The sequence below is a fragment of the Hermetia illucens genome, chromosome 5, assembly GCF_905115235.1.
Source record: "Hermetia illucens chromosome 5, iHerIll2.2.curated.20191125, whole genome shotgun sequence".
NCBI lineage: Eukaryota > Metazoa > Arthropoda > Insecta > Diptera > Stratiomyidae > Hermetia > Hermetia illucens.
In genome coordinates this window covers 30,963,127-30,976,875 of record NC_051853.1, presented here as the reverse complement: position 1 = coordinate 30,976,875, position 13,749 = coordinate 30,963,127, and the positions used below count along the sequence as shown (strand labels likewise).

Here is a 13,749-nt window from a genome sequence, read left to right as displayed (position 1 = left end):
GCAATTCTGGTATCGGAGTGGTGCGCACAGCTATTATCGTCAGTGTTTTGCTACCGTACAGTATCTAAGCACGGAAGAGAGAGTGAGTAACTCCAGAAATAAGCACGTATACCCTAAATAAACACTATTTTTAAAAAAGGTGGTTTTTGCTAGGGAGCAGGTAAGTTTGCAGCCGTCGATAAACCCCGACCGCAGTGCCTTAGCGGCGGTCTAGTTTGCCACCGTGGAATCTGATGCCAAACGCAAGGTACACCGAGAGCTACCGCATCTAAAACGCGTGTCATTCAAGAACATGTCGAAAAAGTGGGATACGTTAAAAACGAGCAGCCAACAGGGTAAGATCAGCAGTGGCCATGCACATAATTGGAAAAGGACGTTCAGTAACAGCAGACAACCTGAAATCAGTGCATATGTAAATATGGCTCATATATTGGAAGCATAGGAGAGCCTAAGAATAATGAAGAGTGACCCGGAAAAACAACAAACAAGCACTTATTTCCGGAAATAAAAATTTACTTGTGCGTTTAGGTTCTACAAAGATTTTACAATCATCGGAAATAATAGTTAATCTACCGCATCTATTCAAGAGGTACTCTACGACCAGGAAATGAACCCTTTCAGTAAGAGTTTATCAATTTTAAAATTTTTAAATGCTGAGGTGAAGCAGTGTGCAGAAGAAGTAATCTGGTCGATACCGAGAACATATTTCTTATATGGAAGAAGCTTGGAGTTCAAATAGTCTAGCTGCTTGAATTTATCAAAGACAAGCACAAGCCAAGCACCAAGCATTTAAACATAGTGAGTGCCATCAGCGTCCTTTAAAATAGGAGAGCGGAAGCAGTCGGAAAAACCGAATCTGTTAACAATGTCACAGGCGACCCAAGTAGTACCAGATGGCATGGCCATTGGTCTATGGCTAATAAACCAGTGCGAGATCTCTCCTTGTAGGTAGTCAACAGGAAAAAAAGACATGCTAGCCGGTCAAATAAACGAAACTGAAAGTTTGGAAGGGGAAAAGCAATTGTGAATGTGGACGACCAAAGTGGAACTCACGCGAAATGAAAATGGTGGATAGACCGAGGTGGTGAATGAAAAAGCGAACACGAATTCATTTAGAGGCAAGAGAAACCTATAGTACGGGCAAATACTAAGAAAAGTCAAAGCTAACTCCAACCTAAGAGAACTAGGCGGAAATATCAGAGAGATTTTAAGGAACCAGGAAAGTATTTCTTGTTTAATCTGAAAAAATCTGGCATTGTGAGTTGGGGTTCGTAAAAGCCGATCAAAAGGGGTAGACATTTAAGGACAAGCAACGTGCAAATTTCGAAATTTTACTGCTAATGAAACGTAAAAGACGCTTTGAGTAGAGATCTTACGACTACGACCGTTGGCTATCGAAAACGAATTATGATTAGTTGCTCCTAGACAACGGTGTCGAGGGTCTCCAGATCGTTCACTCTCTCCAACTCCAGTGAGAATTCCGACCATATAAGCTGGATATCTGAGTTTAAGCGAAGTAAGATGGTGAGACTCTAGAGAGTACCCCTCTCCATCTTGAGGGAATACGCTTTTATACTTTGGAAAGCCAAATGGAATTAGACGCGAATCTGGAGTTGGTTTTTTCTGGCGGCTATCGCAAGGCGCGGTCACCCGGTCCAGGTTAGAGAGCAACGCAATTGTACAGTGCTATGTACTAATGTAGACTTCCGACATAGTGAAGAATTATACTTCCGACGAGGAATTACATGCAGTTCATGGTATTGCACATTGTGAATGCTAGCTGTGGGAGCACTTTGCTTGGACATGTGATGCGGAAACATGTTTATGAGTTTCTGCAGTCTCGACCTTGTCATTGATGCATATTCTTCGAGCAAAGAGCTTATCATAAGGTCAGTTTCCCTTCAACTGACCGACACCGTACGAGCGATCAGTTCGAACACTTTGCTATCAGCAACAGATTTAGGAGTTTACTCCTGAACGTGCGTAACAAGAGAGGTGGTGACAGAGATCACTATCTGATGGTCCCTTACGTTTGCTTGCGTGTTGCGTTCGCTACTTCTTGCGGAGTTGGAGAGTTGCGACCTCCTAAGTTCAACATTCATCGCTTATTGCATCCAAATGTTGCTCGACAGTGGAGAGCTATTTTGCTGTTGGACTGTAGATACCTTGAGTTACCTGAGAATATCGATGATGCTACACAGGTCAACGGCCATGAGTGGCTGACTGTAAAATCATTTCTCATCCACGTTGATGAACATCTGAAGAGATGGAATGAACACTTCACCACGATTCTGAACCATGTTCGGTAAATGACCAGTCACCGTAATATACGGATACGGATTGTTCTTCCAAACAGAAGAGAAATGACCATCAGTGGACTCAAACGGTGTAAAGACGGTGGGATTGGCGGTCTTTCCGCAGAAGTATTTATTGCTGCACCTACAGTTTTTGCAGATCTGTGACTTCTACTTGTTCAGAAATCTTGTTAATCCGACATCTTTCTCAGTGGGTGGAAAAAGGGGATGAACGTTACGATTCCAAAGAAGGGCACACGTTGAGTGTGACAATTGGAGAGTTGTATTATGGCCTTCACATTAGTCTTGGAAGAGGGAAACATCTTTTCATCCTAACTTTAGCGACTTGAAGAAAGCATTTCAGTAAAATCTACTAAGCGAATGTTTTTCACCTTTCAGCGGAAGACATTTTTTTTTATTTTCGGAAATAATACCTACAATATAATACTGTATATGTGTAGGTATAGACAAAGCATTTGCAAAAATAAAAGATTTTTTCTTTGCCACAATCCAAAAACATTGAATGATTACCAAATTTTCTTTATTCAACAATATCCCTAAAGGTAAACAATAGCTTATCAGCTGGTACATTCAGAGTAGTAAAAGTAAATTTCAAATCTGGATGGTGCCACTCGATCTGGAAGTTTCGAACTATTCGGGCAATTAACGTTTCTATTTCCATCTCCGCGAATCGCTTCCCAACACACATACGGGGTCCAAATCCAAACGGCAAGAAAATAAATGGGTGTGCTGATTTGGCAGGAGCTGTGGCACCATCCCTTTTCAGCCATCGCTCTGGTTCAAATTTACCTGCATCCGGAAAGTGTTCATCTTCTTTTTGTAGAATATTTGACGCCATGACTACTGGCGTTCCTTTTGGGATCTGATATCCCTGCAGTACTATATCTTGTCCAGCACTTCGAATATTCCCAGCTACAGGAGGGAGAATTCTTAGGCTCTCCTTAAGACATGCTCGTAAATAAGGCAAATGCTTCATATTTTCAACGGTCAATAGAGAATCCTTATTTGGGAGTATTGTCATAACTTCTTTACGAAGAGTGTTCTGCTTGTCGGGATTTTTTGCGAGTAAATAAAGAAGAACGGTGACTGTAGAAGATGTCTGTAAAAAGATTTTTTTGGTGTACAGTATGAACGGAGCTATGGATACAGGAGATTACCGTATCTAGTCCTCCAAAAAGCATGTCGATGGCCATAACTTTTGCGAGAAGTGGATCGATTTCGAGCAGTTTTTCTAATACCCCTGGGTCCTCACTTCGCGAACCTTCTGGCCTATTATTAAATCTTTCTCTGGCTTCTTCGATAATTTCACAACTTATATTTGTGATGGTTTCAAAGGAATTCATTAGCTTTTTGAAATTCGGTGTTCTGAAGAAACGCCACAGAGATGGTTTAAATTCTAGCTCAAAAAATAGACGAAAGGCTTCTTTCGACGCTTGAATCAAATTGGCACTCCTTTCGTTGTAATTATCGGACAGCAGTCCCAGACGAGTATCCATGGCTATTAGTGCCACTGCTTCCAGTGCCCATTTATTGAGCTCAAATTCGAAGTTTTCGGGCGCTTCTTTTGTTCTTGTATCCCGAATCTGACAAACTCTGGTGAAATCAAAGCATAATATTGTTGTTAGAAGTGATGGATCGCCACAATCTGTGAAGCGCAGTTTATAGGATAGGATAAAGGAGCTAGCATCGTCTAGAAAAAATTCAGCGTGTAGTGTCTAGTGGTATCTTTCTACATAATTTGTAAACGCGGCTAATTTAGGTAACATTTAAGAAAAAATGAACCAAGCCTACCATTCGATATAATGATTTTAATTTCGATACCTACCAATAAAAATCAAGTTTACCTTTTTACGAAATCTGCTGCGACCGTATCCACTTTGGGAATGTAAATTTTTGTACTTCTGGGTTGCGCCATTGCAGGATTGACAGCTGATCGAAATTCGCCCCATTCTTTACCTTGACTTAAAAATACTAAGAATAGTAATTAAATTCATACTAAAGTAAGGTAATTAGATTTACGCATTTCCCAATCCTGCATGTTTCCCAAATATATCAGGACGTACTTTGGTTCTATAGTATACCATAGTATCCAATACTGTACGCACAGGCCATTGTCCTTCAGTTCGGAATACTGTTTGAAAATCTTCTGGACGGTGTGTCGTAATAAACTCGAAACTACCAAATATGGAGGGGAATTTAAAAAGGTCTCCATAGTCTTGTCTGTGTCCTTGGGTTATCTCATCAAGTTCTTTTTTGAAGTACTTTCCTGGAGGACAAGCAATATTTGAAATATTAAATGTTGGCCAAGGGAAATTTGATATGAATCTGTTTTGTTAAAAATTTAGACAAATTTATACCGCCGGGTAAAAGGCTTCTGAAAAACGTAAATGATGATGGTCCAGGGATTTCGGAATAAGGTATTGCTTTGTTGTAGTCGCTTGTCTGCTCCTTTGAAATTTCAGTCTGAAAAATATCAAAAAGAAGTTTCATATCCAACTTCGATCAGCTAAAGGTTGTTAATTACAAATTTTCAACTTCAATAAGTTTGGCTATACATTTGGCTGGCTTAGGTCTGAGCTTATTAGGTGGATTCCGGTGAGTAAAATTCGCATCCATGATGTGTTTGCGAAATCTTATAAAGAAATAAACAACACCCAGTAACCTGTGCGCTCAGAGGTGAAGCAACGTTTGATGAGTTATCCCTGGACGTGGACGAAACCGGAGGTCGTCTCTTTTTAAAGCAGAAAAATTATGGTATTGAAAAATGTGACAAAAAGGTACTAAATAATACTTATTTATGGGCGTACTTTGGTTCAAGTAAAAGAAAACAAAAAAACGATTTGCACCTCTGCCCTTGTTGAATTTTCTGTCATGCTCATGTATATTGCGTAATGTGACTGTCAATATTGTTAGTACACTGCGAAATTTGTTTTAGAAGAAAGGAAATTGGACATTATACAAAAACCATTCGCGGTCAAAGGGTAGTATAGGTCGCAGGGCGAAACGTGGATTGATACCCACAATAGAGCGTAAAACCTGGGAAACGCCTGCTGAACCAACACCAACAACTCTGCTACCAAACCCTATCTCCACCTCCACGTGGCGATTGCTGGGAGCTCTTTATTCATGAAAAACTGCACACGGAGGAGGATGATGGAGAGTCTCCCGCACCTAAAAACGGGACAAAAGGTACCAACTGGCCTTCCAGGTTGGGGGTTGGGTAGGGCTAACAGCCCTACATGGAAAACCAAAGTTACGAAGCCACTGAAGAAGCCTCGAACAGGATGGATTTCGAAACGACGAACTCGGCAACGACAACTGAATAACGATTTGCTTATTTTCTCATGGGACGTGCGCTCCCTGTACAGATCGAATGCTGGTGAGCAGCTAACCGATTCCCTGTCCCAATATAAGGCTGATGTAACAGCATTGCAAGAGATGGGTTCGACCGGAACCGGTTTCCTGGAGAAGAGACGCTACACCATATATTATAGGCCATCCAGTAAACCATGAGCTCGGAGTAAGTTTCTTAGTCCGCCAAAAATGAAACTTGCTGTTATCGGCCTTCAAAATATAAGCGAACGACTATGCACTCTGCGTTTGTGAGGCAAATTTAGAAATATAAACCTCATAAATGTTCACGCCACTACAGAGACGACTGTAGAGTCGGAGAGGGATACCTTCTCCAAGTATGATATCAAAATCATATTTACAACACCTATAAGAGGGAAATGGATGCCGCAATAGGTGGAGTTAACAGATTTCCTAGAGATGAAGCATCAACAAATGATCTTCACAACTACTTGAATAATGCTGACTGACTAGGCTGACCCTCACCAATGTCCGAGGCCAGATAAAAGCAGCAGGATCACTCTCGAGACCATTCAACATCAACAACAGTCTATAATAAGGGATTGCCCTATCATGCATCCTCTTTAACCTGGCTCTGGAGAAAGTGATCCGCAATGCCGATGTAAATGCGAGAGGCACCATCTTCTTCAAGTCCACCCAACTATTGGCCCACACAGAGGATAGTTACATCATGAGAAGAACAACCCGAGATGTACACTTTAACTCAATCCAGATCGAGCAGGCGGCTATTGGCGCGAGATCTTGGGCTGCACATTAATGAAGGCAAGACGAAGTATATGGTGGCAATATCAGCGCCAAAACCAAAACCGAAAGAACGAACACCATCGAATCGCACTGGTCAAACGAAAACAATGAAGATAGGAGACTACAACTTTGGGACCGTTGAAAATTTCTCCTACCTAGGGTCGAAAATCGTAACCGATAACAACATGAGGATGAAATCCACGCATGGTTGTTGGCAGTCAACAGAGCCTATTTCAGCTTACAAAAACTGCTTTGCTCGAAAAGTCTCATTATAGGGTCAAAGCTCTTACTGTACAAAACTATGATCTTGCCAGTCCTAATGTATTCCTCGGAGACTTGGGTTCTTGGCAAGAAGAATTGCGAACTCTTGGCTGCGTTCGAGAGAAGCATCCTCCGAAGAATTATTGGCCCCCTACATGAGGACGGACGATTCAGGTCGCGGTGGGTATGGATGAGGATGATCCACCCGGAAAGTTTATAAGGGCAATATCTATCGTAGAAAAAGAAGACGAGGCAGACCCTACCTGAGATCGAGCGATGACATAGGTCCGGTCGCCAGACAGCTTTTAGGGATATCGAATTGGTGGACCTCGGCACAAAACCGAAATATGTCTGGAGGTTCTTATTAAGGCCTAGGTCGGATACCGGTTGTTGCGCCGTTGATGATGATAATTCTCGTGTTGAGAAGGAAGTATGCTGAAGGCAGTTTTTTCGATTTTACGGGAAATGTGACCTATTTCAAAAAGTGACGACAAGCAGTGTAACGTTACTAGTTCATTTTTTCGATCATTTTATCAACGTGATATTGCCAAATATTAGCTTTATAGGGTTTCGGTTGGAAAATACTGAAAAGTATCTGTTTAACATAAAAAGTACTGAAAAGTGAGAAACAGTACTGATCTAAATTTGGTACCCTCGGTATTAAAAAGTCAACATTCACCGTTTATAATGAAAAAGTCACAATTTGAACATAAGACAATCGATCCCAGCTGCACCGAATTTGAGTAAGGATCTTTGAGAGCGAAGTAGTACCTGCAGTGGATTAAAGGATATTGAATGGTGATTTCTGTTCGTATTAGTGTCATCTTGAGACAAGGCTTTATAGAGCGAAAAACTCTAAACCTCCAGCATTAGAAGCGGAAGGAGTAACGGAGGCACCCAAGGCAATTGCCAAATTCTTTCCATTCAGTCAACCCCAAGTTACTTGAAAAGATTGGGCTGGATTAAAACAGCAGTTCCATCAAAGTAATAGTAGGTACCCTGGTGAAACAGGAACTGAGCCAGATTGAGAACAGTTTCGAAAACTCCTCCACCGGGCGAAACAAACTAACGAGGCAGAGCAACCCGATGAGGGAAGTAAAGCGAAATAGCTTCAGGAAATTCTTTGAAGGGATTGAACCAACCACTGAAACCTCCAGGCCTTACAGGGTTAGCGCCAAGAATAGGGCAATATCCTCCATTTGTCTTAAAAGGAAAGACTTTACCAAAAGGGCTGGGCGGCAAAGTGCATATATCTCTTAAAACACAACCGGTATTCAGTCTAGCCCTGCCTTATTAACGAACTGCAGACACACCAGTTTGCATCCAGGTCCACTAATTCGATATTTCATTAGCTGTGTGGTATCCTGGCCTAGGCCAATGCTCCATCTGTGGCAGGGTCTACTACGTTTTTTCTTGTAGAGAGCGAACAAATTCCTCTCTGGAACGTGGCTAAGAGATCGCAATTTTTTTTTTTAAGAACCTAAAACCCCGAGGAATACATGACGACTGGAAAAATCATTGTTTTCTACAGTAAGAGCTTTGACCCTGAGATGTTTCGATTGAAACAACTTTATAAGATAAAGTAGGTTCTTTTAGCTGCTATCAACTGTGCGATTTCATCGTCGTAGCTGTTATCGTCAGCATTATATTAAAAACAGACGCAGAAGTATTCACAGCCTACAAGTTTAAAAGGGGTATGGGTCTAGCAAACGAAAAAAGACTTTACTGACATCTTTGTCGAATTCTTCGAATTCCTTGACAAAACTATGGTAAATAAAATTCATTTAAACATCAAAAATTTAAGCCCAATTATCAAAAATATCGAAACAAATAAAGTGGAGCTTATCATAGGGGAAATTTTCCATCATTTGATTTTCTCCAGAGACGCTGCTGATACAGTGTCGTGCACATTGACCGCCAATTCGAACCCCCCTGGCACACTCCTTCCAGCTGGACCATCCTTCCATATCTCGCTTTCCAAACAAAAAAGCAGAGTCGAGGCAATACGCACATATATATATACCTGTATATTGACTTGAACCGGCTTGGCTATCGAAAATGGCAACGAATATTTTTATGTTTCGAATTGCAGTAATTTGTTAACTATGATATGTAGGGCTGCGAAAAGTTATACATACAAAGGGGGCTGTAAACTTTTTTTTTCACCAAATATATTCATGTGGGGTATCAAATGAAAGGTCTCGGTTAGTACTATCCGAAACCGGTATTAGTTCTGGAGAGGTGAGGAGTGCGGGGGGTTCGAAATTGATCATTTCTGTAACGTATGATCCTACCAAGTTTGGTGAAAATATCGCAATAGTTAACAAAGCTATAATAGATCAAAGTTGTCACTTCTGTGCAAATTCAAGACTTTGAATGTCAATATCACGGGAAAGTGGATGTCGAATGTCAGTAAAATGTTGTTATAAAAAAAACACACAAAACCTTTCATACTTGATGCGTCCAGCTCCGGCTTCCCGACTTGTTTGAGTTTATGTGTATTATACATTTTTGTAACCGACTTATTATATGATAATTTATAATTGGAATAACTAATCGGGTCTGTTTGTAATTTGAGATCGAGGATATCTTAAAATCAACTCATAAAGTTGTTGCTAATGATTGCAGCGTATTATGGGATGATAGGATTAGTTCACTCAGTTTTGTTTTTTTCGAAATCAAGTTTTTGAAGCCTCTTTATGTCTACTGAGTAGGATCAAATGACATTTGTTCCAGGTGAATTGTATGAACAGTCGGTATCTTTGATATGAAACGAAATTATAGAAACGCCCGAATAAATTATATGAAGTAGATAGGGAGGAATCATTTTATTCTAAAATTTTTTATTGTACATATTGTTCACTAATTCGCACAGCTTTCTCTAAACGTGAAAAATACTTTTCCAATTTCTTAAAGCCAGCCACCTCTACCTCCAGTAGTTGAATAAACGAATTCATTGAAAACTAATCGCCCGAACTTACATTAGCCCCTTGAAGTTGGGTTGAAAACAAACGAAAAAATGCATTCTGATATGTGTTAGTGGTCTGGTTTTGGCAGACCCTTTTCAGAAGCATATCGACTATCGCACTAGAAATGGTTCAAACTGTTTCTCTCCTTTCAAAGTTAGGTTCAAATAAACACTCCACAATCACTAGCACCAAACCAGCTGAAATGATTGTTACTAATATTCCGACGTATCAACAGTGGTACAAAAATACCAAAATAGTGACCATGATCTTGAACTTCAATTGATAAGATTCATAAACCAATTTTCTATTTATTAGGAAGCTTTTGGTATCTACATATTTGCATTAGCTTTTATACCCTAGTGTGCGTACGGTAGATATGTTGCGAGATGTTTTACAATTCAGATGTAAATAGGTGTAGATTTGACAATATATTTCTTTTACCTTTTGGATGGGAGTAGTTCCCAACAGAACGTGAAATTTGTTTAGGATAGATTTATTTTGGTTTCTCCAAATAGTGTGGCTTATTTGTTAGATCTAGTGAGATCGTGGCCTCGGAACCACGCTAGTGCGAATCCCGAGCTAATGAAAGGGGGATGGAAAGGAGCTGTCGACTTTTAGAAGCGATTCTTCACCATCATCAACTGCGCAATAATCGGTATTGAGTATAGGTTTGCCTTAATAAGGAATTCCAGACATATCGGTTTTGCGTCTAAGTCCCACTAATGCGATATTTCTAAAAGTTGCTCGACGTCCTGGTCTATACTATGACTCCATCTGAGGTAGAGGTTGCCACATCTTTTTTTCTTACCCTTGACACTGCCCTTATAGACTCTTCTTCTAGATAATCCTCGCCCATATGGATTAGGTTGGTCGTCGGCGCAACCGGGATTTACCCACAACCAAACGGTTTTACCCACGACCTAAAAAGTGTTGTCAAAACAATGGCGGTTGATTGGTTTGAGGACCAATGCCAAGAAGCGCAAGGCAAGAAAAATGAGGCACACCGGCAACATATTGACTGAAACACAAGGACGAAGAGAGAAAATTGCGAAAAATCTCCGACGGGCAGCTAATAAAATATTAAGGCAAGAGGACGAAAACATTTTGACGGAGGATTGAATATTAACGATAATATTGCGAGCAACAATAAAAGACAAGCCTATAAAGTAAGGAAGAGCCACTGGTGGCAGTGGGATTTGTATCGCGATTTGACGTCGGATACCAGTCGATTCACCTGTGAATGAGTACCTGAGTCAAATCAGAGTAGTAATCTCGGGCGAGCGCAATGGTAAATCACATCGCCTCCTATAGTGTATTGTAGTGTACTGTTACGGTCTTGAATGAAGTGCTCTATCACACCTCAAGACCCTCATCCAATTGGATTGTCGCGCCAATGATTATTATTATACTACCCACATTTGAGGAGTTTAGCAAAATGAACAAGGCGGCGGGTAGAGGTGACATCCCCGGAGAACTTATCAAATCAGGCGGTCCATAGACCTTGAAAGCTATCCACAATTTTGTTCTCTCCATTTGCAGCCACGAACAGATCCTTCAAGAGTGGTCAAAAAGTGTGATATGCCCCATCCACAACAAAGATGACAAGTTGTCATGTGGCAATTCCGGGGGTATAATCTTCACAAAATTTTTAGAGAGAAAAATTAGAATATACGATGATAAAATGATTGCTGAATACCAAGGGGATTTTCGGACTGGACACTCAAACAGGTGCTAAAAAAATTCTGGTAATTCTACATTGATGTCTATCAAATATTAGTTGACTTCAAGCAGGCATTTGACAGTAATAACTGAAATGTGCTGTACAAAGAAATGCTTGACTCGGGGATTTCAGCAAATATGGTAAGATCTTCGCTTCACTTGCTCTTCATCGATTCCGAGAAAACTTTCGAAAGCGTTAACAATGAGTGTATCTGGCCTTATGCAGGGTTTACATTCCGAGGAAGCTAATAGCTATTATCAGGGCAGAATATGATGGCGTGAAATCTCACGTACTGCACCCAGGTAAAATCTCAAAGGAACTTGAAGTGGAAAGCGGAGTTCGCTGGGTTGCATTTTGTGAACGATAGTACTTCTACTTGTTATCGGTGACGTTATCCATGCTGCTTCGAAGGACGTGGATTACTTCAATGGTCCACGGCGTCTTTCTTTCTTTCTTCTTAAAACACCTCGACTATGCATATGATACGTGTTTGCTATCTCACCGACTCGTAGACATTGGCCAAATGAATGTGGAAAGAAAGGTAAGTAGAGTCGAACTGAAAATAAACACCAAAAATCCTCAGTCATCCCACTCTCTCTGTCTGTATTAGTGGCAGAGCAGTAAAGGCATTTATCAATTTGTGTCGATCCTACTAACGGTGGCATTGGTTTTGATATCACTAGTGCCATTAATTGGACAATACCTGTCTTTGCCATTTTGTCTAGAGTTTGGAGATGTAGATACATCAAAACCAACATCAAGTTGAAGTTGGGGTCTTTTTGCTGCAAGGCATAGCATTTCCTTCCAGGTACTTCACGCAAGACCAGTGAATTGACAGTATATGTGTCATGACTAGTTGAAAATATCGACGCCGTAAAACTCCGAACCTGAGTGCCGCGATCGAAAGGGAGGATCCATGACCCTGAGATTGAGAGTCTTATGTTCCACTGACGGAGACCAAAAAAGCCCATAAAAGAAGACTTTAGGATCCTCCCAAAAATCTTCGAAAAAATATCCAATCTGCCGACAACCTCAGCGGATCAAATCTAATTTACAATCTCGATTCTCAAGCTGCGGATTTCCTGAGATGAATTTTATGACAACACCCTCTACAGATTCAGCAAAATAACTGCGCAATTGGTTAGACAGCCTACTCCAGAGACCCTCTTCTTAAATTGCGCTCTACTGCGCTAGCTTGCGCGGTTAGTAATCCGTGGCAGCCGGAGAGTTGAGAAGTTGCCTCTGAAGTCGGGTCTCAACCCACAAAGAAGCAACTCTACTGATTTGTCTTCCATTAAGGAAATGTTTAGTCTATTGGCTAGCGAACACATAGCTTTGTAATCACTGTCGAAATCTTCGGCTAGATCTTCCGCGCGGCCTCGCATCAGTTCAAGGATGTCCCAGTCATCGAGAGAATCTTTGAACTGCTAGGAAAGAGTCTCGGGAAAAGAGGTCCACTCGATTCGTCTGACAGACTGGTGGTAATCCCAGTACCAATCTGCTGTCTTGTCTCTAAATAGGGTATGTACATAAGTGCACTGCAGATCCCTGTAGGATTGAGTGTGTCAAAGCTTCCATGCGGAAGAGGAACTGGTTGATCGATAAAGATGATGTTGTGCCATGAGATAGCAGCCCCCAATTGTGTAGACGCAATCTGGTGAGAACGTATTAAGCGGTTGTGCCTGGCATCCGTGAAGCGAGTCGTCATCGTCAGAGTGGTCAAATCCGTACATATAGTCAAGTCTGGATCTTTCGTTATGTTCGTATAAGTTCGCGGATCCGGACCTGCAGTCAAGTCTATGAAAAGTTAGGTTCCATTCATCGTCATGCCTATAAAATTTATTCGTATTCCGTCCATCGTCGCGTCTGTCGTTAAAATGTACTGCACAAGTTGAAGCAGGCTGATGCTGAAGTCCCTTATGCACTGTGTGTTTGGGTTTGTGTCTCGCAGTGCAGCCACTTGCTCCCGAACCAATCTTTCAACCCGTGAAGTGTCCATCTCTCTCGCATCCTGCGTGGAAGGAATACCAAAACCCACAGAATGTCTCCTCGCGGACTCGTACCACCGTCAATCAGTTTGGTGCGCTGGAAGGTCAAGCTCAGCAGAATTCCAATGACCTTGCGGTGACGTCGAGGGACAGCGATATAAGTTACGAGACGCGTGATCTCGTTAATCAGACATACTGCCAATTGACTAAAATCGACAGGAACCAAAAGGAACTCAGAAAAAATTACCCAAAATATATATGAAGAAGGTGGAAAAAGGAAGAGATAAAAAAGTAAAAATCAGGTGAGCCCGATAGCAGCTTGAAGGGTAATAAAATCGTCCAAGGCCCAGAATTGCAAGGACCAAAGGAGATATTGAAAT

General features: G+C 41.2%; 1 protein-coding gene across 1 annotated transcript; it reads right to left on the bottom strand.

The window, feature by feature from the left end:
- Window positions 1–2,818: 2,818 nt before the first annotated feature.
- LOC119658363 (probable cytochrome P450 12d1 proximal, mitochondrial) lies at window positions 2,819–9,918 on the bottom strand. The gene is made up of 6 exons (XM_038065723.1): window positions 9,674–9,918; window positions 4,673–4,778; window positions 4,335–4,581; window positions 4,160–4,276; window positions 3,473–3,908; window positions 2,819–3,414 (listed from the first exon to the last, which is right to left on the bottom strand). The coding sequence occupies exons 1-6, from the start codon at window positions 9,764–9,766 to the stop codon at window positions 2,836–2,838; spliced, it is 1,578 nt and encodes a 525-aa protein (XP_037921651.1). The 5' UTR covers window positions 9,767–9,918; the 3' UTR covers window positions 2,819–2,835.
- Window positions 9,919–13,749: the final 3,831 nt, after the last annotated feature.